The sequence below is a fragment of the Amphiura filiformis genome, unplaced genomic scaffold (genome assembly GCF_039555335.1).
Source record: "Amphiura filiformis unplaced genomic scaffold, Afil_fr2py scaffold_25, whole genome shotgun sequence".
Taxonomy (NCBI): Eukaryota; Metazoa; Echinodermata; class Ophiuroidea; order Amphilepidida; family Amphiuridae; genus Amphiura; species Amphiura filiformis.
In genome coordinates, this window is record NW_027305489.1 from 1719263 (window position 1) to 1747047 (window position 27785).

General features: G+C 37.1%; 1 protein-coding gene across 1 annotated transcript; it reads left to right on the top strand.

Annotated features, from left to right (window-relative positions):
- Window positions 1-2177: 2177 nt before the first annotated feature.
- Window positions 2178-25028, top strand: LOC140143676 (uncharacterized). Its single transcript, XM_072165496.1, has 4 exons — window positions 2178-2392; window positions 8520-8696; window positions 22406-22543; window positions 23225-25028. Exons 1-4 carry the CDS (start codon window positions 2299-2301, stop codon window positions 23389-23391), a joined length of 576 nt encoding a protein of 191 aa, XP_072021597.1. The 5' UTR covers window positions 2178-2298; the 3' UTR covers window positions 23392-25028.
- The last annotated feature ends 2757 nt before the right edge of the window (window positions 25029-27785 follow it).

The following is a 27785-nucleotide window of genomic DNA, read 5'->3' on the forward strand; positions in this document are numbered from 1 at the left end:
ATTGCGTTTTTCCATGTTCAAAAAACATTTGACGGTTTTCCCTTACCTCAAATTAACGAGTTTTTTTTTTATCTTATCAAGACCCCCTTCATTTGATCTTTGCGCAGATTCTCGAGATAGATATTTGATATTCAATTCGTCACTTAAAAGTGTGGTCGCCCGAGGCGACCTTTGTAAATAATTGTATTATCTAAGATTCAAGTTCCCTCTCCAATCTTCTCCAATCATTCTTTTTAAAAGCTGAATAAGAAAGAGTTTTAGCACGAATTTCTGATCAAATCATTTAAAAAACAGTTGGTCATTGATTATAAACTGGATATCTCTAGGATGGATTTAGACATAAAGTGGCGTCTTTACTATTGATCAATATCAGGATAAAAGAGCAATTTATTTTCTGACGTTTTGCGATGCGTTAATTTTAGTGTGCTTTACGTTAATTGTGATAAACGCGGCGCATTTGTGCTGTTAGTGTAATATACCCAGCATTTTTCCGATTATGAAAAAAAAGATTGTTTTCTTCTAATTGCCAAACGCCGAAGTATAAAACTGATATAATTGGAATTGTGGTCTGTGACGATATTTGGGTGACTAGTGGTCCAAAAACAACTTCACCCAATTGCAAAGGTTAATTTCTTAAAGTTGAAAAGTCTGTTTCAAATTGTTGTATATTCTGAAATATCATCTTTTAGTTAACATATGAATGAAAATGAATACAAATTCAAAATCTGGCGCCAGTTATTTAACGTCAAATGGTAAAAATGAAGTTTGTCCATGTCCATACGTAAGCAATATACTAGACTGCTGTGCCATATCACTTTTTTAATACATTATAGTGTTTTTGCACACGGACGTGATGGTACGCAGGTACCTTGAAATTTTCACTTGGAATTCAGGACAAGGGCGTAAAATGCTTGTCAAATTACGTGAAAGAGAAAGAAATTTGTTCTGTTATTCTGGGAAAAGTTACTCACACACACGTTACCAAAAATTGTATGTTGGCTCACACTGCATTTCCTATGACCTAACTTGTCACATCACTGTTGTTAATATTCACAAGCCCTTCTATATGTTCAGGGCATAATTTTTGTTATAATTTAATTTTGTTTGTTTACTGTTCATTTCTAAAATACTTACGCTAAATGTCATATATTGCACTCGATGGTGCTTGCAATAAGGCAAAATACAGGCATATGATAATAAAGGCATAATTAGCCTATATTTAGTGAATTTTGCACTTAAAATAAACAGTAAAATAAAACCATGCATCACTCACAAATTTCCTTCACCAATATAACTCCATGATATAAATTACAAGAAAACAAGATGATTTATACATGCATGTATAAGCCTAATGCAATACGTGGTAATTCCCACAGTGCTCGATTGTCGCAATGATTCTCCTAGACTTAGTTTGCGAGAATCAAAATTCTCTTAAATTCATCCCTATTCCAAAAGCAGTCAGTAAAGCTGATTACCTTGATTCTTGCAAGATGAGTTTGTGAGAATCAATTTTCATGATTTTATTTCACGCAAATTTCGACGAAATTGCACCCCACGTCCCATAGGCTCTTACGTGTGGACAAACTTAATTTTGAACATTTGACTTAAAAGTTTTTCATTTGTGTTTTCACCAACTACAACAAGAATTTGAGACAGACTTTTTAATTTTGAGGAAAGTTGTTTTGGACCACAGGGTTGTATAGCTCATATCATAGTAGGCTAATTGTACATGGGAATAATGCTGGTTTCATACTACCCTGCCGCTTGCCGCTGAGCGGCGTGGCGCACGCGCATTGCAGACAAACGGATAAAGGCTTGTCATTGGTTGAAACGCCCTGCCGCTTGCCGCAGCGGCAGGAAAGTATGCTGGAGACTTAACAAGTAATACAAACTCACCACAACCCCTTCCGTTCTTTCCATGTCACCCATTGTGTATATCGGTACTCTTCTGCATAAAGCTGTGTGATCTTCCGGGGAGGAAGACCCCATGGGTCAATCATTTATGACGTGGAGTTGATAATGTTGGAACTCGATCAATTGAGCATTGTATTTATATAGACGTGTTGTAAACAGGATCTACTCAACATTTCCACGTCACTTCATATGACATTGCTTTGCTTTCAGATTAGACCATTTTAGATTGCTAGTCTTGTTAGACAAAACACTTTTCTCAATTACCAAAACGTCCGAAATCTTTAAAGTAGGCCTAGGCCTAGTACATCACTAAATCACTTTGAGAAGATATCATCGTACTTTGGATCATCTTTTTGGATAATAAGGAAATTAAAGTAATTCATCATGGGTTTGTTTATTTCTAAACTTGTTAGCGCTTTTCAAGAGTTTACATATGGTGCACACAGCCGAATTTTGATAGTGGGTCTTGATTCTGCAGGTATGTTAAGTTTGTAATGTTTAATAGTATTTTAATATCTTATTGTGTGCTTTTGCTCGAGAACGCATTTATACAGGGTGTCCCTGAAAGAACTGTATCGTCGAAAACTGAACCACCGGCATTGTCCCAAATCAGTTAAAAATGGCCAAAATCATTCCTATTTTCAAGAACGATGACCGGCACAAATTTTGTAATTATAGGCCAATATCCGTCCTCCCTGTTTTTTCGAAAATTCTTGAGCGAGTTGTGCACAATAGATTATATGGTTTTATTTCAAGTCTCAATATTTTGCATCAATCTCAATTTGGTTTTCGCCCAAATCATTCTTCTTTTATGGCTATTATGGATGCATACAACAAAATTGTCACTGACTTAGATAACAATCAGCATAGTGTTGGGATCTTACTGGACCTCTCGAAGGCATTTGACACGCTAAACCATGACATTCTTTTATCTAAACTAACTCACTACGGTGTACGTGGCGTTGCCTTCGAGTGATTCAGGAACTACCTCATGAATAGGCCACAGTATGTTTCGTTTAATAACGTTAAATCATCATTAATTCATCCCACTTGCGGAGTTCTTCAAGGTTCAATTTTAGGTCCTTTACTTTTCATCTTATATTTGAATGATATTGTTTACTCCTCAAAGTTTTTCAAATTTATAATTTTCGCAGATGACACTAATCTCTTGGCTTCCCATAAAGACTTCACCTATCTTATCAACACAATAAATCAAGAATTATGTAACATTTCCAACTGGCTTAAAGCAAATAAATTATCACTCAATATAAATAAAACCAAGTACATTATTTTTAAAAACAGATTTAGCAATCGAATGTATCACAATTCAGCCATATATGTTGACAATGTATCAATTTCAAAAGTTTCTTCTATTAAATTCCTTGGTATCACACTGGATGAGTCCTTTACTTGGAACCACCACACAACATATATAACTAATATTGTGTCCAAATATTCTGGTATTTTATTTCGGCTCAAACATGTCTTACCTTTAAAAACATTGTTTGCATTATATATAAGTTTGGTCTTGCCACACATTAACTATTGTAATATTATTTGGGCTGATCAAAATAACTGTAACTTAAACAAAATTCACATTAAGCAAAAGCGAATAATTCGATTGTGTTCGAATTCTCACTTTCTTGCCCACACTCCGCCCCTTTTTGCTTCATTCAATAGTCTCACAGTGTATGATATCCACAAATTGCAGAAAGCAATTTTCATGTATAAATTTTATAATGATCTTCTACCAGATATTTTTGCAAATTATTTTATTAAAGCTAGTACGATCCATACACATAATACTAGATCATCTGATATGTATAGAGCACATCATTTTAAAAATGATTTAGCCCGTAACACTGCTAGACGACAAGGTCCTATACTATGGAATAATGTTAGTTTAAATACCAAAAATTCACTTACTCTGATAAGTTTCAAAAATAAGTACAAATGTGAGTTATTATCTCGTTATGAATAATTTTGTTAGTTTGTATAATCATGTAATAATATTGCATAATTATTATTAATATGTATTATAATAAGTAATCTTAAACCATTGCCAACATTGTCTGTCTCACGTGTCCTGTCCGGTCTTTGTCTGCACATAATTATGTCTCGATACGTCTTTTGATTGTGTTTGGTCCTAAATGTTTAACTTATTGTAAAGGGTGGCCAAAATTGTTCTAGCCCTGCTCTGTTTGGTCTCCTACCATATGATTTTGCTATACTTATGTAAAAGTTATTTAATGGTGAAATAAAACTAAACTAAACTATACAAAGGTCACAGGATTTTTGTTCCTGAAGAAATGAGACCAATCCTGCTTGAGAAGACACATTCCAGTCATCTTGGAGCAGAAGCATCAATAAGGAGAGCCAAAGACACTTTATTTTGGCCCAGTATGGCAGCAGACATAAAGGAGAAGTCTGAATCATGCCAAATTTGTCAAACATACCAAGACAAACAACAGAAAGAAACCACGATGTCTTATCCAATCCCAACAAGACCCTGGGAAATTGTTTCACAAGATCTGTTGACATACAGAACGAAGAACTACCTCATAACAGTAGACCACTACAGTGACATGTTAGATGAGCTAGAAGACACAACATCAGAAACCATAATACAGCCCGTCTCAAAAAAAGTTGTGCAAGTGAAAAGCGCCCTTTTCACTTGCACAATTTTTTTTAGAAAGGCTGTATTGTGCACAAAGAAACATTTTGCACTACATGGTATCTGCTCAACATTGATATCGGACAATGGTCCACAATGGGTCAGCAAAGATCTTGGGAATTTAATCACATCACAAGTTCACCATATCACAGTCAGTCCAATGGAAAGGCTGAAGCAGCAGTGAAGATTGCTAAGAAACTCATTAAGAAAACAGGAAATGAAGATCTGTATCTAGCTATACTAGATTGGCGTAACACACCAGATGCAGGTGGACATAGCCCAAGCCAAAAGCTACTGGCCAGGAGAACAAAGACCCTACTACCAGCAGCGGAAATGCTACTTCAACCAAAAGTGGTCAATCCTGAAGAAATAATTGACAACATCAAGCAGCGAAAACAAAGTGCTAAGAATAACTATGATAGAAGTGCAAAAGACTTACCAGAACTTACTATTGGAGAGTTTGTCAGAGTACAACCACATCACAGTCAAGAATGGGAACTTGCCAAGTGTAAATCCAAAGTTGGACCCCGTTCATACGTTGTTGAGACAGAAGTTCCTTTCAGCTACTGGACAGGCGGAACTAGACAATGAAAACACGCCTGTGATGCCAGAACAATCATATGAAAGAGAACAGCAAAAGTCACCAGAAGAACAACCAAGAAAACCAAAGCAACCTGAAAGTAAACCAAGAAAACCAAAGCAACCTGAAAACAAAACAAGAAAACCAGAGAAACCTGAAAGTCAACAGCAACCAGCTACAGAAATATCACAGCAACCAGCAACTGTGAATCAACCAGCAACGCTAGACAACAAGCAGCGAGCTACAACACCGCAATGGAAGAACGAGTCTCCCCGAACTCCGCAATGAAGTCAACAAGAACCAGAACCAATATCCGACCACCAACAAGATACCAAGACCATGTGAAATAGACAGTGCAGATGAACATTTGAACTTTTGACCACTGTGAAATTTTACTCCAATTTTGGTCATGTCAAAAAAATCTCATTAATCAAATCTTGCATTTTTTTATAGGTGAAAGTTTAAATACAAAAATTACCAGCAAGATTTACAGGAAAACCTTTTGATCACAAATTTAGGTTTATACTTGTGATCAGCCAGTTAACTGGCAGCATTATGTTTGAACAATTGGAAAGTACAATTTATTATTTCCAAACCAGTTGTGCAGTTTTTGAAAATGCACCTGTTGATATTTTTAAAGTTAAACTTTTGAAGTGTTAAAGTTGTTAAAAGAACACAACTTTTGTGTTACTATTGTTAAACTTTTGTTACGCAGATGGATCGTGCAAGAACTGAACATTGAAAACTGAACATTGATTTAATGTGACATTCAGAGAGAAACATGTAATGTCCATTCAGAACATTTGAAATTGTTGAAACAAAAGACACTTAAAAGTCATGTGTTAGTTTGAAGCAAATTCAGTGCACAATGGACAATGTGAAATATGATTTTCAAGCTAATCAATAGCTTAAAGGAAAGCTAACATTTATTTGGACAATAATGTTCAATAACTTGAGACAAGAGACTCTTTAAAGATTTAAAGATTTATTTGATTCACATTCATGATAATCAATATCTTCCATTATAAAAAGACGGGAGATGTTGTAGATATTAACATCTCATTAATATGTATGAGTTACGTCATCGCATTCGCCAATACACGATTCCACACAACACTTGAGTCTCTGATCTGCGTCTGAATTATTACTCAGATTTATCACCATTAGGAGCAGATAAACAGGGGGGGCGCGCGTGACCCCGGTCAAAAAAGTGGAGGGGCCACTGTCCCCCCCTGGCCCCCGGTTCCGCCGCCGATGAACAAGTACATGCTCAAATTTTAAAACTTGAATCTTTGCTTGAAAGCCTGCACATTTGTTGAACTTCTTACATCATTACTCAGCTTATCCAAACCTCAACCCCACTGTACGAAAAGATGATTTAAAGTACCCAGTGTCATAACCATTTGTGCAAGGTGGTAAAGCCAATAAATTGGACGCAGCTTGTCTGGTGTTAACATTATGCTTTTCATGCACATAAGAAAACCTGTTGATAAGGTACTGTGGAGATATATCGTTTAGACATTTAAACATTAACAGTGATTTGAAATACATTGCCCGATTCGGAAGTGATCCCCATCCTAATATGGGAAACATTATATCAGAAGACGTAAGGTATAGTTGACACGCAATATTATTCTAGCACATCGCTTCTGTAAAACACATAATTTACGTACATCTTCATTGAAGCGACCAAACCATACTACACTACAAGCTACTACAATAGTCGAACTGCGGTTGGATAAAACATTAAGAGTGCGAACGTCAAGAAATGTTTTAAGACGTCTGAAGAGTCCTATTTTACAAAATAACGTCTGTATGACTGTATTAACATGATCGTGCCAAAGTATTTTAGAATCAATCTTTACACCAAGACATTTGGCACTATGAACTCTTACAAGTTGACAATCATCAATGGTAACTGAAAAAGCAGAGCATTTATCATTACGTAACTTCGGCTCACTACCAATGAGCATAACATTCGTCTTGTCAGTATTAAGAAACAATTTGTTAAAGGTCATATATATTGCTCGGACAACATCATATCATTGGCAAAGTAATATTATGAGGACAATGAAAATGACTCCTTTTTTGAGAAAATAAGACGTTTAAAATTGATATTCCGCAAAAACGAACTTAAGCGATGAGTTCCTTCGAACGAGACAGATTTGACCTAGAAAAAAGTTGACGTCATGAAATGAGATGTGCCTGCTTTGAGAGAAGGGACTATAAACATTCTCAATGCACAGAACGTATACTGTTGTTGTTGTTAGAAAAAATTACGTATTACAAATTTAATGGTTTTTAAACATATGGATAAAATCAGCAAATATTTTGAGCTTAGAATTTCAGTGTGATCAATCTCAGACTAGTAGTATATAAACCGTGTTAAGTCCACAAACTCATGTATCTGATTTCCCTGTGCGATATTGCAATACTATAGGTATTATAGTTTCAGTTGGATGAAATATTACAAAGCAAATGCATAGTAACAATACTGTGTGCGGCTTTGTTTCCCAACTGAAAACAATAGACTGCATATTGTTATGCAGCATTGTTATGGTAAATAATAGTACAACTCATTGTTGCTAATGTCAAACTTGTCAAAGTGATTGTGATTGTATCACACAAGTAAATGAGAGCATGATAGTATCCGCTTCATTTACTTACGTCATAAGCCCGCTCCCTTGAAAATTAATTCGCTTCAAACGGGGGAAGAACACGTACAAGCCCGAACTTTACCCACACAATTTCTCTTTTTTCAGGAGAAATACGCATAAAAAATTGCAACGAGTGTCAACTTGTAATGTAATAATTATTCTCTTCGAATGGAGATAAACTTGTTTTTGCAATAGATCTGCCCTTTAACATGTAACCATGCCTTAACTGCAGAAAGATCGTCAGTGAGCTTTTTAGAAATAATATCAGTATCAGTACCACTGACAGACAGTGGTATCGTCTGCGTACATAGATATTTTCCCATTTGATACTACATTTGGCATATCATTGATAAAAATCAGAAATAATAATGGGCCCAATATAGTGCCTTGGGGAACACCAACTTTTATTTCTAGTGAATCAGAGACAATACCCTTAAAAGTAAATCTTTGCTTTCTACAAGATAAATAAGATGCAAACCATTTCACTGTATTTTCAGATATGCCCCAATATAATGGAGCTTTCTAAACAAAATATCATGATTTACTGTGTCGAACGCTTTTCTAAGGTCGATAAAGGCAACACCAGTCATTTTACCGCTGTTGATGCTCGTCAGCCAATGTTGTTGTTTGTTGTTGTCCCAGTATATTACCGGCACTAACAAATTAAAAAATGGTTCTTGTTTTCTGTATATAGGGAAGACGACCATTCTGTACAAGATCAAACTAAATGAAACGGTGACAACTATGCCTACGATTGGTTTCAATGTAGAGACAGTTACCCCTATACCTGGTCAGACGTTCACCTTCTGGGATGTAGGTGGCCAGTTAAGTTTTAACCAACTATGGCATCATTACTATCCAGTTGCACAAGGTATGGATCCATAATATTATTTTTAACAGAATATTTTGCCCTTAAGTTCCTTCCACTGTCCACCAACTCAAAAGTTGTCTCAAGTCTGCAAACTTGGTTGAGTCATGTCAGAAAGAATACTTGTCAGCATTAAGTTTTTCAACACTGCTGTCTTTGTCATTGTTATTTTGTGCTGTGTTTGTTCGTTTTGTTTTGTCCTTTTTGGTTTAAAAAACACACATAAAATTAGCCATCTTTATTTGTGTGAAAATTTTAATAGATCATAGACAGTAACACCATGGCTGTCGATTACAGATAAAAAAGAAGTTTTTCAACACTGTTCAGTAAGATATATTTTTGCCGGATCTAGTTCCATTCTAACTAAGGAAAAGGGAGACACTGCTGCAGTGTCGGGGAGCTGAAAATTACCTTTGCCAACACCTGCAACCCCGGTTGCAAAGAATCAGTGATGTTTCTGGTGTTGGATTTCCCTTGGGTGCTCCCAGGAGGATACATGTTTAGTGCTGAATATTGTATAAAGAGTATAGGAGGTGTTTCATGGCTTTGATAGGTTAGGGTTAATACTGGTCTCTCCAGTTATGTGCCGGCTGGACTTGTTCCTTAAACTGCTGGAGAACAGTGCGGTCAGACCATGTGTTGTATTCTGGTAGGTTTAGTCTTAGTTCCAGGGTGTTCTGCCATGTCTCACTTTACTATAGCCTTTATCCATTCAGTGTCCACTCAGTATCCTTCATCTAATCCAGCTATGGTTCAAATAGTTTGGAACCACCTATTCCAATGGCGGATGAAGAGTACAACTCTCAACGGCTAAAGAGCGGACGAGAATGATTATGTCATTCCAACGGTCAACAGGATGGTGTTGAACATGTCACCATAGGTCAAATAACTTCACTGGCCAACGTGTTCCGGGCCAGGGGCGTGCCACTATAAATATGTGGATTTCGGCTGCTGTTGCCTCCGGAAATATGCTGTTCAGGGCTGATCACCCGTTCAGTTGCCAGACGCGGACTAAACTAAGTCTGGCAAACTAATGATTACGAAACCTACAAACAAATATCCAAATACTAGATCGAAGGTAGCTGGGCAGACGTCTTCTTCTGACTCTATGACGGGCCAGCGGGAACCTGGCACACCATCACAGACTGTTGGTTCCGATATGTCTCGTCTACCTACCTTCAAACCACTTGTAGTATCCACCTACAATGTGCGTACACTACACCAACAAGGAAAAACCCGTCAACTATTTACGGGTTGTAGCGATGCAGGCGTCGACATTGTCGGTGTGCAAGAACACCGTCTTATTACATCATCCCCCACTGACGAGTTATGGTCAGACGGCAAGAACTGGGTACTTATTTACAGTTCTGCCACAGACCAGAGGCAGGGAGGTGTTGGACTTCTAATGTCAAGGCACATCCATAGGTGTCTTCAGAGCGTGCAGACCATCAATCAAAGAATACTAACAGCTTCATTTAATGGGAACCCCAGCTTACGGTTACAATTATTTATGCCCCAACTGAATCAGCAACCTCAGGAGAAAAGGACAGTTTCTATAATCCACTAGAAGACCATCTTGAAAAGGTGAAGAGGCACAACATCCACCTCGTCATTGGTGATTTCAATGCCAGAATTGGCCAAGATAGCCATGTATCTCATCCAGCTGTGGTTGGTCCTCATTGTTTTTATGACACAACAAATGACAATGGAGAGAGACTAGTGAATTTATGCCAGGAATTCAAGCTCCGTCCTTCACAATCAAGATTTCCCCAACCCAAAAGTCGTCTCTGGACATGGATGCACCCAACAGGCTCAAAACACCAACTGGACCACATCCTTGTCAACAGCAAGTGGGTTAATTCCCTGCGCAATTGCAGAGCTTATAACTCTGTAGAGCTGGATTCAGACCATCGAATACTCAGCATACGACTGCACACCAGCCTCCGAACCACGAAAGGTAAACCTTGTAAGAGACCTAAGTACAACTGGAAGAAGCTGCTTCATGCTCCTACTAAGAACCGTTTCCAGATTGAACTTTCAAACATATTCCAGGTCCTCCAGTGTGACGACCAACGACCAGTCACCAATTTCTGAGAGGTATGAAATGTTTGAGAAAGTAGTCGAAGAAGTCGCGGAAGAGGTTGTTGGAAAATGTAGCCATTGTGGAATGCCAAGCTGGGTGACAGACAAGACCCTCAAGTTAAGATCAGAAAGAGATGCAGCCAAGAAGACATATCTACTTGTTAGAACTCACCATGCCAGAGAAGTGTGGAGAAAGCTCAACACCCAGCTCAACGAGTCATATAGGGCTGATGAACTTGCCTCTATACACAGGCAGATGGAAGACCTGCAAGTAGCAAATGAAAATGGCAATTACAACACCACATGGAAAATAATCCATGACATCTCGGGGAAGAAGAAGAGATCAAATCCCAAAGTGAAGAAGAGAGATGGGACAATCCCCTCAAGCGACAAAGAACTACTTGCTGAGTGGAAGGACTACTTCTGTGCCTTGCTGAACAATGACAATGGACCACCAACATCTGATCTCCCACCACCTGCCGACCAGGACTTGCCTATTTGTGCTGATCCCCCTACCCTGGAAGAGACAAGAAAAGCCATTCAAGCAATGAAAACAAAGCTGCTGGACTGGACTGTGCGATTACCACTGAGGCACTCCAGGGTGGTGGTGAAGCTATGGTAGACATCATCCATAAATTCTGCGTAGAAGTTTTTACAAAGCTTACGCCACCGCAACAGTGGATTACAAATGTTATTGTTCCCCTTCCAAAGAAAGGAGACCTCAGCCTCATGAACAACTATTGAGGAATCACACTGATGTCAGTTGCAGCTAAGGTGTACAATAGGATCCTACTGAATAGAATTAGGGACCATGTTGATCCTGTAATAAGAAGTAACCAGGCCGGATTTAGACCAGGCAGAAGCTGTGCACAGCAAACGCATATCCTCCGTAGAATCATGGAGGCTTTCCATAGTTACCAACTTCCACTAACTATAACATTCATTGACTTCAAGAAAGCCTTTGATTCAATCAACAGGAAGATGATGTTTTCTGTTTTGCGGCACTATGGTATCCCTGAGAGCATCGTAAAGGCAATACGTGTACTGTATACTAATTCGCAAATTGCCGTATTGGTAGATGGCAACATCTCGGATCCCTTCCTAGTGACTACTGGAGTATTGCAGGGGGATGTCCTAGCCCCATTCCTATTCATTGTTCTCATCGACTATTTGATGACTATGGCTACCGAGGGGAATAACAGCGGTGTTGAAACACACCCGCGTCGCTCCAGGCGTTATCCTGCCAAGGTTTTGAACGACTTGGATTTCGCTGATGATATTGCCTTGCTTGAATCTTCCATCCCGCGGGCACAGGCACAGCTGACCAGAACAGCGGCTGCAGCAGAAAGCCTGGGTCTCATCATCAGTGTTCCCATAACTGAGTACATGACCATCAACTGCAATCCTCAGCCACCACTCCAAGTATACGGAGAACCCATCAAGTACCGTAGAAACCCGTCTATAAGGAATAGAAGCGACTGTGATGATAGCATATTTCACGCTAGCGCCCTCCACAATATTATATCATTATGGAATTTGAGCAAATCATTTACCGACACAAGCAGGTATACAATGTATTATTTTATCTTTATTTCGCATCTCACGAGCATAGCTCACTTGGCAAGGCATAAGACTTTGGTTCTTTAGATCGGAAGATGGTGAGTTCGAGCCTCATCACGGTCACACAAACTTTTATAAACAAAATATTGTTCAAACTTTTCATTTATATTTTCTTGCATTTTCTAAAGACTCCTTTCGTGATCATTTTTTTTTTTCATATTTAGTTTAATTTATTCTATTGTTTTTCTTTTATTGTTTCTTTTCTTTGTCTTTTTTTCTTGTTTAATTTAATTTTTTCTTTATTTTGCTTTGATTCATATAATATTGGCAGGATAAGGAGAGGAGGGAACTAAAGACCCATTCAGTGATTTGCTCATCCGGACGATCGTAAAAATCATCAAAATTCACCTTTGTCATTGTCATAGATGTGGTAACATAGCCTGCTAGTGGTTCAGCAGAAAACCGTGTGACACATAATATACATTTGGCTACATTTTATTATACGATAAATACGAATTTATTAAACATGGTAACAAATATTCTCTAGCAGATCGGTTATACGATGGAACTGGTAGGCATAGGCCTATTATAAATTCGGGATATTAAATATCTTCCTGACAAGACAGATCTGCGCATGTGGTCAAAGACGATTCCTTATTAGCCACAGACCGTCCGCTGGAATTAGTTGAATCGCTATGGCTGTTGGTCGGACCTCTCATCTCTCCACATCGATTGTGACCTATCCCCGACATTGCCCATATGAACTCACATCCTCCTGTTTTATTCAATACGCTGGCGAAGTTACGTAATAATCGGATTAACTACCATAGCAATAGGTGAAAACAATTTTTGAATATACCGCGTTATACACTGATACGTTCAGGCGGTACCTCTTCATTGAACCATATCATGCTGCACCTGTAAGATCTTTGAAAAGACCAGTATTGTATTCAATCTATGATTGCAGACATACACAGTACAGGTGATGAGTGTAACCTGCTTGTAGCGCAGCGCGATATGTTCAAAATTGTTTTCACCTATTGCTATGGTAATTAATCCGATTAATTACGCAACTTCACCAGCGTATAATGGCCGAATAAATTCTGACCATCACTTGGCTTGTTGGATTCGTCTATACTACAATTCGCTGTCGAAGTGACGTAATAATCGCAATAACTACCATCAAGCAGATTGCACTAATCACCCGCGTATGTCACCAAACATAGATTGAATACCACTCTTTTCATAAATACTAATCTTACATGGCGAGTGATTAGCATTTCTTTGACAACTATGGTTTAATGCATAGGTGCCACGTGAACGATGAAGTGTAGGGCTATATATTCGAAATTGTATTCATCAATTGCTATGGTAGTTAATCCGATTAATTACGTCACATCGACAGCGAATAGCCTATAGTATGGGTTCAAGTGGAACAAAAAATAGTGTATGTCCATTGCTAGCTATGGTAATTAATCATGTTAGTGTTTACATCACTACTTCGGTGAAGACAAGAGAAGTGTGCCTTCTCTACCAACGCCTGTAATATAACAGGTGCAAGCGAAACCAAATTGAATGACCAGAATAGTTTCCTTTGTCAGATGAATTGATTGAAGTTTTTGAAGACACTCTATTCTTGATGGGACAATAGATTCAAATATGGAATAATTATTATTCCTCATCTATTTTTTTTTATTTTAAAAACTGCAATTGTGGCAACAGAACAATATTTATTTTGATTTCATTTCAAGTAGAAACAAAATCGTGCTTAAGCCAAAAACGCACCCTACCTCAAGAATTGGGATGGCACAAAGGTGCAACATATTGCCTTGCTTGAATCTTCCATCCCGCGGGCACAGGCACAGCTGACCAGAACAGCGGCTGCAGCAGAAAGCCTGGGTCTCATCATCAGTGTTCCCATAACTGAGTACATGACCATCAACTGCAATCCTCAGCCACCACTCCAAGTATACGGAGAACCCATCAAGTACCGTAGAAACCCGTCTATAAGGAATAGAAGCGACTGTGATGATAGCATATTTCACGCTAGCGCCCTCCACAATATTATATCATTATGGAATTTGAGCAAATCATTTACCGACACAAGCAGGTATACAATGTATTATTTTATCTTTATTTCGCATCTCACGAGCATAGCTCACTTGGCAAGGCATAAGACTTTGGTTCTTTAGATCGGAAGATGGTGAGTTCGAGCCTCATCACGGTCACACAAACTTTTATAAACAAAATATTGTTCAAACTTTTCATTTATATTTTCTTGCATTTTCTATAGACTCCTTTCGTGATCATTTTTTTTCATATTTAGTTTAATTTATTCTATTGTTTTTCTTTTATTGTTTCTTTTCTTTGTCTTTTTTTTCTTGTTTAATTTAATTTTTCTTTATTTTGCTTTGATTCATATAATATTGGCAGGATAAGGAGAGGAGGGAACTAAAGACCCATTCAGTGATTTGCTCATCCGGACGATCGTAAAAATCATCAAAATTCACCTTTGTCATTGTCATAGATGTGGTAACATAGCCTGCTAGTGGTTCAGCAGAAAACCGTGTGACACATAATATACATTTGGCTACATTTTATTATACGATAAATACGAATTTATTAAACATGGTAACAAATATTCTCTAGCAGATCGGTTATACGATGGAACTGGTAGGCATAGGCCTATTATAAATTCGGGATATTAAATATCTTCCTGACGAGACAGATCTGCGCATGTGGTCAAAGACGATTCCTTATTAGCCACAGACCGTCCGCTGGAATTAGTTGAATCGCTATGGCTGTTGGTCGGACCTCTCATCTCTCCACATCGATTGTGACCTATCCCCGACATTGCCCATATGAACTCACATCCTCCTGTTTTATTTCAATACGCTGGCGAAGTTACGTAATAATCGGATTAACTACCATAGCAATAGGTGAAAACAATTTTTGAATATACCGCGTTATACACTGATACGTTCAGGCGGTACCTCTTCATTGAACCATATCATGCTGCACCTGTAAGATCTTTGAAAAGACCAGTATTGTATTCAATCTATGATTGCAGACATACACAGTACAGGTGATGAGTGTAACCTGCTTGTAGCGCAGCGCGATATGTTCAAAATTGTTTTCACCTATTGCTATGGTAATTAATCCGATTAATTACGCAACTTCACCAGCGTATAATGGCCGAATAAATTCTGACCATCACTTGGCTTGTTGGATTCGTCTATACTACAATTCGCTGTCGAAGTGACGTAATAATCGCAATAACTACCATCAAGCAGATTGCACTAATCACCCGCGTATGTCACCAAACATAGATTGAATACCACTCTTTTCATAAATACTAATCTTACATGGCGAGTGATTAGCATTTCTTTGACAACTATGGTTTAATGCATAGGTGCCACGTGAACGATGAAGTGTAGGGCTATATATTCGAAATTGTATTCATCAATTGCTATGGTAGTTAATCCGATTAATTACGTCACATCGACAGCGAATAGCCTATAGTATGGGTTCAAGTGGAACAAAGAATAGTGTATGTCCATTGCTAGCTATGGTAATTAATCATGTTAGTGTTTACATCACTACTTCGGTGAAGACAAGAGAAGTGTGCCTTCTCTACCAACGCCTGTAATATAACAGGTGCAAGCGAAACCAAATTGAATGACCAGAATAGTTTCCTTTGTCAGATGAATTGATTGAAGTTTTGAAGACACTCTATTCTTGATGGGACAATAGATTCAAATATGGAATAATTATTATTCCTCATCTATTTTTTTTTTATTTAAAAACTGCAATTGTGGCAACAGAACAATATTTATTTTGATTTCATTTCAAGTAGAAACAAAATCGTGCTTAAGCCAAAAACGCACCCTACCTCAAGAATTGGGATGGCACAAAGGTGCAACATAAAATAGGTTTTTATTGCAAAGACGAGGACAGACAAGTAATTACAACACATCTGTCTAACCGTGGGTTTCGCTATTATTTAGAATAAATGCTTTTACTAGTTTCTATAAAACCACAAAATTACTAAAAAAAACTATAAAAAAACTAAAAAAAAAAAAAAAAAAAAAACGCACCTAAAATTAAAAGTAGAAAGGAAGATTTGAAGAAAGATAAAAAGAACATGTCAAAAAGTTAAAATTAAACGAGAATGAAAAAACGGAACCGGTGCCAGGACCATGCTCTCTTCAGCATGTCTTCAGTTCCAAAGTCTGACGCTCTATCAATTGAGCTATACGATCCTGATATACGAAACAGTCGTTATTATGTCAATACAATTGATTGGTGTTACAACATACTTAGATGGAATGCATAGCCACCCAGTGCCAGTATATATTTGCTCAAACTCCAAATACAACAAGCAACCAATTTTATTGAGGGCGTTTCTTAGGTATATCCTTGTAGACGGGGTTTTACGGTATGTCACTGATTTTAAATATCTTGGTTCCATGATGGGCTCTAGCACCAGTGACCTCTCCCGACGGAAGGCGCTTGCTTGGTATGCATTTTGGAAACTGGAGCATCTGTGGAGAAGTCCAACAATTACTGTTGCAACAAAAGTCAAGCTGTTTAACACCACTTGTGTTACAGTATTGCTCTATGGCTGTGAGTCCTGGGTGATATCTACTGATATGGAAAATAAGATCAACGCTTTTAGTACATCATGTTACAGGATAATGCTGAACATCAAGCGCACCGACCATGTTAGTAATGAAAGGGTCTATACCATCACCAACACTGTTCCTCTTATCAACTCTATCAGATCACGACAACTACGATTCCTGGGACATATCCTGAGGATGCAGGAAGATGAACCATGCAGAAGATATGCTCTCTACACCCCCATTACATGGTAAAAGAAGACCTGGAAGGCAAAGAACATCCTACTTGTCTTATGTGCAAAAACTGTTGGGGGATTTCGACAACTTTCTACTGCCAGATGCCATTGCCACTTTGGCTTCAGATTGTAGTACATGGAGAAACTTTGTAGTCGCCTGCTTCGCAGCCGAATGAAATGAATGAACCTTACTTGGAATAAAAGTTAAACATTTATATTGAATCAATTTAAAATAAAATTAAAATCGACGTTCTATTTTTGAACATATTTCCATTTTCTGTTTAATAACATAACACGTGGGCTTCAACCAATATGGGAATTGATATGAAAGAGTGAAATTAACTCGGCCTACATACGAGGGGCAGTCAGTATGTAATGAGAGTTGACTGGTAACTCCATATATGAATTATTTTCATGGTATTTCCAAGGGGGTGACACTAAATTCACGGTTGTTCTATTAGCAACGCAAAACCTATGAAAAATTCCCCTGGTTTACTAGCTAGAAAGTGAGGCCAGTTATGATCCGTTATGAATAATTCATGTTCGACCCCTTGGATCATGATAATTGATATTGCAAGCCTTGCCGTCTAGATTTCAAAGGCGAGTGGTCAATCGCTCGCTACCTTGATGCTAGGCGAGTAATCGAATCACTCGCTAGTGGTCGAATCACTCGCTAGTGGTCGAATCACTCTCTAGGTCTGAAAGAGCAATCAGTATGACACACGCACTGCTGATATCCTGTCTTTCAGAAATCAAGACTAGTTTATTACGATAAATTGAATACATTGGAAGTGCTAAAACTTGAATGTAATTTAGATTCAATTTGAGCGATATTTATTGTCTATGGTGAGTTGAAATCGCTCGCTAGAAATTGAGTTTGGGTGAGCGGTGGCGAGCGAGAGCGATCGCTCGCCTCAAATGGCAAGGCCTGATATTGGCAAATAACAACGTTGTTAGTTTTGCGAACTTTGCCTGTTCAATGAGAGTATACCTCCCCCAATACATCTGGGCACAAACCAGGCGAAAACGATCCAGTTTAATGAAATGGCGGACGGGTATTCCCATCAGGCACCAGTGATATGTTTTTTCAAATAAAGTCTACTAATTTGATATGAAATGACATTTTGCAATAGCAAAGTCAAAATTAGGACTTGCTGTCAATAATATGAAGGAAATAATAAGGCAAGGTGTGAAATACAAGTAGTATTTGAAGTTGATACCCGACCTGACCTTCCATCATGGCGCCTTATTCGTCTTATGTATTTCTATTATGCACAGTTGACTATACGAATATGCAAGCCGTGCAACAATACTCCAAATATTTACGGTAAATCTGAATAGGGGTAACATGTTGATCTATCATTGTTCGGGAAATCACGTGGCAACATTTTAAGATTTCAGGCTTGTTTACCATTTGTACTCGTTATTATTTATCTTTGTTAATTAACATATATTTTAAATGCTGATAAATCGTGGTTGGCTGCCCATGATATCTGTTAAATTCAATATTTTATGAATATAATTCTACCACGCAGAGGGGTCACGCAGCAGAATTTCACACCACCTGACTTCAAATTCATGTAAATTTCAAAGTTTATACACTTTATATATTTAATATGATACTAATTTTTTGTTATAACCAACTGGTACACGAAATATACTAGCTTATTACCTATACAGAAAGGTGATTATCAGCCTTCACTCAGCAATTTGACATGCCCGGCATATGCAGCCATTCTCCGTCTGGATAACATGACTGTCGCCCTCAATACGTCTGGGCACAAATTTAAATAACAATACGCTATTTACATATCAATGCGGCCTCATGCTAATTAAAGCTGCCGCATCCAGGAGTTCTTCTATGGTATTTCTCTGTGATCACATAAACACTGTACCTTTGTCTTTCAAACAACACATGTAACAAATTTATCACACACTTGATTGCGTAACATCATTAGCATAAAATAAATAGACTATGGACACTGCCAAATCACGCAAAAAGGCGGGCCTTTTAAATTGAAAATTGAAATGTATGAAAATGGCAGAATTTCATGTAAGTAGGGCTTAAAACATTACAAAATGCTATGTAAATAGAAATGTAATAGTTCATGTGACTTTTTATAGATAATCTCAACCTCAAATGAACAGAAATTAAAAAAAAATTCCCACTCAAACGATGACCTCTCTCTCTGCACCACTACTTTTTCTAAAAATGTAACAAGAGTAGAATAACACGTGTATTTTAACATATTTTCTAAGGAGACTCCCGTTTTAATGTTTGGGGATTAGTCAAAAGAACTGGCAAAAAAAATAAATTTCCACGTTTGCTATTGTTGGCAATATCAAAATGTTTATAGAAAGAAAGGCATTGTTTTTGTCAAAAATAACACATATTTGACCATACATTATAAATAAACTAAAATCTTTCCAGCCCAACAAAGATCGTTTTATGAGTTGGAAGTTTGTGTTCTACTATTTCAAAAGGCAGCACTCTTCATACTTTAATTCCCGAGAAAATCTAAAATATACAGTAATTCCTCGTTTCAGCCTCTTATTTCCCTCAACAAAAACGATTCATTTTCAGCCAGTGACTAAAAGACCATTGCTTTTATGCTAATGCTGTTACGTAATCAAGTGTGTGATATAATATTTTTACATGTGTTGTGTGAAAGACAAAGGTACAGTGTTTATGTAATCATAGAGGAATGCCACCAGTCAATTCTCATTACATACTGACTGCCCCTCGTATGCCGGTATGTGATCTTCGCAACCTATAACCAAGGGGGTGACACTAAATTCACGGTTGTTCTATTAGCAACGCAAAACGTATGAAAAATTCCGCTGGTTTACTAGCTAGAAAGTGAGGCCAGTTATCGATCCGTTATGAATAATTCATGTTCGACCCTGGCAAATAACAACGTTGTTAGTTTTGCGAACTTTGCCTGTTCAATGAGAGTATAGCGCGCCCCAATACATCTGGGCACAAACCAGGCGAAAACGATCCAGTTTAATGAAATGGCGGACGGGTATTCCCATCAGGCACCAGTGATATGTTTTTTCAAATAAAGTATGTGACAGAGGCAAGGTGTGAAATACAAGTAGTATTTGAAGTTACAATAACCTTTGATACCCGACCTGACCTTCCATCATGGCGCCTTATTCGTCTTATGTATTTCTATTATGCTCTCAAGTAAAATAAAATACCAATCTGCACTAAGTAGACAGAATGTTACTTGGCTCCCAGCATGAATTATTGATTTTATACGGAGGTAAAGAAATGCACAGTTAAGTTGACTATACGACTATGCAAGCCGTGCAACAATACTCCAAATATTTACAGTAAATCTGAATAGTGGTCACATGTTGACATATCATGTGTTCGGGAAATCACGTGGCAACATTTTAAGATTTCAGGCTTATTTACTAGTTAATTGCCATTTGTACTCTTTATTATTTATCTTTGTTAATTAACATATATTTTAAATCATCGTGGTTGGCTGCCCGTGATATCTGTTAAATTCAATGTTTTATGAATATAATTCTACCACGCAGAGGGGGTCACGCAGCAGAATTTCACACCACCTGACTTAGCTAGATTTCGAAGCTCTGCTCTTCAAATTTATGTAAATTTCAAAGTTTATACACTTAATATATTTAATATGATACTAATTTTTTTGTTATAACCAACTAGTACACGAAATATACTAGCTTATTACCTACAGGGTGTCCCAAAAAAAGAGGCCCCACATTGCGTCCTCTTTTTCTCCTATTTCTGAAACATTGATCAAATATATTTTGGTATATAAAGAAACCCTAAATCGTTAGCTTTAATAAACCAAAACAATTCTTTCAATCGGCTCACAATTTTTGAAGATATGCCCTCTTTAAGAAATGTACCCGTTTTTCACTCTGTCCACGGATGAGGTTTGGCTACATCAAAGATTTAAACGAAACACACGGTTAATGACATGGATAGATAATAGCATTAGTCTTGGGAAAGCATTCACTATAAGCGAGGATCACCAGCTAGCTTCAAACATCTTCGCAACCCCGTATTACTGCTGCATTCGCAAGTATCCGGCGCACAAGGCCTTAAGGATGGTACGCAACGCAATTAATGCAATGAGAACTAATTCTGAAACCTGTATTCGTCACGGAGGCAACCAGGTAGAGGGCATAGCAGCACAGTAAACTCACTTCAAAAGAACCAAACACAAACTAAACAGCCCTTTTCAGGGCTACCTTTTATTCCAAAAAGAGAAATGACTTATGTTGTCAATAAAAAGAAAGCAAGAAACGAGAAAAACATAAGTAATTGCAAGTATAGCAAAAAAGTCCCATCCCACATCAAGTTCGCCCAAATTAATGACACTTAACAAAATCCATAACCCATAAGCCCACCGGTAAAGCGCATTCCCTTAAATAAAGTTGTTATTTTATAAAGTTATCATCGAGGAATGTTTTATATTCATGCATGGTATATGCACTTTTCAATCTTTGAAGTAGCCAAACCTCCTCCGTGGACAGAGTGAAAAACGGATACATTTCTTTAAAAGGACATATCTTCAAAAGTTATGAGCCGATTGAAATAATTGTTTTGGTTTATTAAAGCTAACGATTGAAGGTTTCTTTACATACCAAAATATATTTGATCAACTTTTCAGAAATAGGAGAAAAAGAGGGCGCAATGTGGGGCCTCTTTTTTTTTTTGGGACACCCTGTATACAGAAAGGTGATTTACCGCCTTCACTCAGCAATTTGACATGCCCGGCACATGCAACCATTCTACGTCTGGATAACATGACTGTCGCCCTCAATACGCCTGGGCACAAATTTAAATAACAATACGCTATTTACTTATCAATGCGGCCTCATGCTAATTAAAGCTGCCGAATCCAGGAATTAATCTATGCTATATAACACCCTCATTTTATCCGTTGTCTAAAGATCACGTACGATACGAATTCTCCTGGTCTGCAATTGCTATTGAAATTGTACGATAACCAACATTAAAAAAACGCTTTTAAAAGACTTTGGTCCGATCAAGCTTGGAAGGCCAATCAGTTGTCTTACTAACATTGCAGAGCTGAACATGTATAGCACTAAGTTAACAAATGCGGACGATAAAATGTAAAATAAACAACAACAAACAAACAAACAAAAAACATTAATTATTAACAATATTAACTGTATTTGACATTTTTCTTTGCAGGGGTAATATTTGTGGTGGACAGCGTGGACAAGGAAAGATTACAGGAAGCCAAATCAGAATTATATAACGTCACCAAAAGTCACGAAATCTCACCAAATATACCAGTCTTATTTTTTGCCAACAAACAAGATTTGCCTGGTAAGTAAATGAACAATATTATGATCATCATGACATTCATGGGACCTATTTAAAAATAAACGGAAAAAATACCAACAACAAAAACGAACAACCAAATAAGTTACGATTTTCAGAGTACCTTTCTTTAAGTTGACTGCAATTATATTGCGACACTCTCTTTATATTTTGCATCCTATTTTTGACTGAGTGATACTATATAGTATTGTTTTTCATTTGAAAATTAGTCAGACTTGGATCACATTACGGTCACTAATGGAGGCAGATTAATAAGACCTGGCCTAAGTTAATGTTTATCAAATTTTATCTGTAAAAAACACTATGAAGGGTGATTGTACATTTAAAAATGTAACTTCCCAGCAAACACAAAAATGTTTTTAAAATATTATAACAGGTGTTATAAACGCATTTTAGTTTTGGATAAAACGTTTAAAAAATATTTTTTGTGGAAAAACATGGTTGCAAAATATTTTGTCAACAATTAACAACATTATGTTATAATGTTATGCACCAAGTTTTCAAAAATGTTTTCTGAATGTTATTAAAACGCTTTATAGCCTTTATTATAACCTACATTTAAACGTTTTCTGTCAAACGTGTTTTGCTTGCTGGGTTATTTATTAACCTCAATGTTGCAGAATAATGTAAACTTACTATTTTTTAAATTTCTTTCTCAACATGCAGGTGCACAGACTGCTGATCAACTTATAGAGCAATTAGACATTCGTTCTTTACCTGGCAATCCATGGCATGTACAAGAAACATGTGCAACGACTGGAGAAGGACTCTACGAAGGACTTATTGCATTAGCAAAAATGGTGCGAGAATTCAAGAAAGCAAACAGAATATGAGGAAGACGCGAATCATGTTCCGACATATAATTGTACAAAAAAATCAGAAAGTAGTATTCATCTACTTTAATTAATGTGCCATTCAAAGGATCAATTTTCTGAAGGGTCACAACTTTATCAGTAAAGGCCCGGTCACACTATAACGAATATGGGTGAACGGCAAGCGACGTTAAGCTGCGAATTGCAATTTAGAATTTGCCGTCACTCATCGTGTGTTGCCGTTAGTTGTCGCTGACGAATCCGTTAAGGCCCGGTCACACTATGACGGACGATAACCAACGAAAGGTGACGAACGTGAAAATCACAAAATGTTGACGGCAAAGCGACGACAAAAAGAGGAAAAACAAGATTCGCTGACGAGTGGGAACGACCTTCAGCGACAACACGACGGCAAGGGACGAAAGGCTGCAGCAGGAAACGGAGACTAGCGTCCAAAACCGGACGTTGTCTGGGCGGCGAGTGACGATGTCTACCTCGCAATCGGAGTGCTGCGAGTACGAGCCCCGGCGGTGCCATCGTGTTGTGCACTTGGGCAAGGCGCTTTACCTCACTTGCCTCTCTCTACCCAGGGGTGAAATGGGGAGCTGTTAGGAATATTGTCCATTAAGCGCCGCCCAAAGGTATGAGCATCCTTAGGCATTGTATGGCAGCTGACATGTTCTAATTATGACAGCGGAATAAATGTAAAGCGCTTTGATATATGTGAAAGGTGCTGTATAAATAACGGATTCGTCAGCGACAACTAACGGCAACACACGATGAGTTACGGTAAATTCAAAATTGCAATTCGCAGCTTAACGTCGCTTGCCGTTTACCCCTATTCGTCATAGTGTGACCGGGCCTTTAGCGACCGCAGACGGCCGAAATTATTCGTCACGTCCGTCGGCAAATTTTCAAGATGTTGAAAATTTTGTGACGGCAAAAGAAGTAGTTGTGATTCCGTTCAGATTTCGTTGGAGACCGCAACCCTCATTTCTGTGACGTTTCCATACCGTGCGAAGCCGTCTTTAGTCGTTTTGAGGTCGTCACAATTTCGATGGTAGTAGTTGTCAACGACCATTGACGAACAAACAACGGCAAGTGACGTCACATCTCGAACCCTGACGACACATTGTGGCAAGTAACGAAATTGTAACGATCTTGGTGCGACAGTGACTTGCGCAATTTTGTCCGGAGGGTGACGGATGTTGACTGTTGATGGCGCGTCGTTTGCGAGTACCTGCGGCATTGAAACGGTGGTCTGCGATGGGTTACGATTTTTAAACGATGGTCCACGATTTTAAACCTTTTTCCCGATTTTTTTACATTTTTGACGTCAGTTCGATTTCAATAAATTATATATATTAGATATTAGACTTTATTTCAACACGGAAAGCCCAATTCAACAAAAGTTGTTCTTCCTTGGGGCCGTGCATAAACAAACAAACATACATGTACAAAATAACAATTACAAAAGCTTATTATCTAGACTTAAACATATTACAAACTCAAAATTATTAATTGTCAAGCCAAAATGATACTTATGGTTACATACATACCATGCTTACAGGCATGGCTTTATGATTTTTTAAGATTATTTTTGAAAGTATACAATGTTGGAGAGTTTTGGATATTATTTTCTAGTTCATTCCAGCTTACAGCACCCCTATATAACAGACTGCGCTTTTTGTACTCTGTTCTTGGCAGGGGAATAGTTACATTGCTTTGGCTTTGACGAAAATTATACCTATTGTTTACGTGACTGAAAATATGACTCAAATAAGGAGGTGCAAGATGATTTAAGATTTTGTAGGTTAAAATTAAACAATTTGAGTTTTGTCTGTCAATTAATGGTTTCCAATTAAGTTCAGCACGGACCTCTATGCTAGGTGTGTCCCATTGTGCACCACAGATAGTTCTTGCAGCCCTGTTTTGAATAACTTGAAGTTTCTTTGAAACAGTAACACCACAATTTCCCCATACAACATTACAATAATCTAAGTGCGGCAGAACAATAGCATTATACACAGTACATAAAATATCCTTAGGGAGACTATTTGCCCTGCATTGTTTGAGCATGAACATACCTTTTAGACTTTTTTACGTACATTATTGATTTGCTCATTCCAAGTTAATGTGTCATCAATAATTACACCCAGATGTTTACATTTATTAACTTTCTTTATAGTTACACCATTTATGTTGATAGATAATTCATTAACACTGTTCTTAATTGTATTGAGTCTTTGTCTAGATCCTATTAGCATAAATTCAGTTTTATCAGTATTCAGACTAAGTTTATTACTTTGTAACCAATTATTTATAATTTTTAAATCATTATTAATACATTCCGTGATATCATTTGACGAGTTAGAGGCATAGTGCAACACAGTATCATCTGCATACATATTAACTTTACAATGAGAAACATAATTTGGTAAATCATTTATATAAATGAGAAAAGCGAGTGGTCCGTCAATTGAGCCCTGGGGCATTCCACAAACAGTTTCTTTAAAATCTGATAGAGTCCCATTTACAGATGTACATTGGGTGCGACCAGAAAGATAACTAGTAAACCACTTAATACAATATTCACCTACTTTATACATTTTAAGCTTACTCAAGAAGATATTATGGTCTACAGCAGTGTTTACTCTCTCTGGAAATTGGGTGCGCCAAATGAAACATTTTCTTCCCAAATTGGCCCAATTTTGGCCCAGTAATTCCCCAAATTGACTAATTGTAATACAGCATTACAAATTTTTGTGAGACAAAAACAATTTTCACTGGGCCAAAATTGAGACATACGGCCTCTGAGTAAACACTGGTCTACAGTGTCAAATGCTTTCTTCAGATCCAGCAGACATAATCCAATTAAATTACCTTTATCAATTTCATTATACCAGTCCTCCGTGATGTTTATAAGAGAAGAAGAAGTGGAGTGAGATGGCCGGAAACCAGATTGGTTTATATTAATTAAACAATTTACATTTAAGTACTCGTACAGTTGATCAAACACGGCCCTTTCAATAATTTTAGAGATAACAACTAGAATTGAGATAGGTCTATAATTGCTAGGATCATTTGGGTCACCAGCTTTAAATACAGGAATCACCTTTGCACGTTTCCAGCATGTAGGAAAAGTACATGATGCAAAAGAATTATTTATTAAATAAGTTACAATTGGTGTGATTACTGGTGATGCTATTTTCAGTAGTCGAGATGGAATGTTATCTAAACCAGTAGCTTTATCATTTGCTAACTTATTGAGTTGATTGAATACATAGTCATTTGATACATTTACAAATTCAAATTGTGACTGATCAGTTTGCTGCTTTTCATTGACTTCATAATTACAAAAGTTATTTTAGCAATCTTACTTGCAAGTTTAGGGCCTATATTGGCAAAAAAATTGTTCAATTCATTTGCTTTATCCTTAGGTTCAGTTAGTGCCAGGCCATTTTCAGAGTTAATAACAGAGATTTTTGTATTTTTACCTTTAGAAGGAACAATATGCCGTAGATGTTCCCAGCTTTTTTTAATATTATTCTTGTGTGCATCAAAACCTTGTTTAAGAAACTCTTTCTTTTTATCTTTTATAAGTTTGTTAGTTTCGTTTCTAATTTTACGGAAATTTTCCCAGCATTTGTTATCATTACTTGATTTAATAGCAATTTGTTTAAGTTTGTCACGTTTACGCATCATATTTAGCACATCATCGGTGATCCATGGAGAACACTTTTTACGAATTCTATGCTTTTTAAAAATAAACTGTCCGACACGATGCAATTTTGAAGTTCATATAAAAAGAAATATCAATAATAATCAAAATATTAATATTTTTATTGTTATTGATATTGATGTTAATATTTTGATTCTTATTCTTATTGATATTGATATTTTATTATTATTGCTATTGATGGTCATATTTTGTTATTATTATTGATACTGATATTAATATTTTTGATTATTTTTGACTATTATTGATATTGATATAATAGTTTGGATTATTATTGATATTGATTTTCGAATTTCTTATTTTGATTATTATTGATATTTATATTAATTTTTTTGATTATTATTGATATGTGTAATAATTTTTATTATTATTGTTAGGCATATCACTTCGGAAAAGGAATCGTTTGCACTGTCTAAAATGCTTCGTTATTGACAAAATTGGCCATAAAGGTCAATCCCCCATTACAGCCTATTGACCACAACCTATGTTGTGACGTTTCCTAGGTAACGAAACATCCTACATGGTTACAACTATTCCTTATTTGACTTATTTTTACATAACAAGCAATTTCGCCCTAAATTTGACCTTTTTGCTTATAACTCAAGAACGGTATGTCGCAGGTAGGTCACGTCAAACTATACTTTTTCTGAATCCTTGCAATGAGAATTGAAATTTG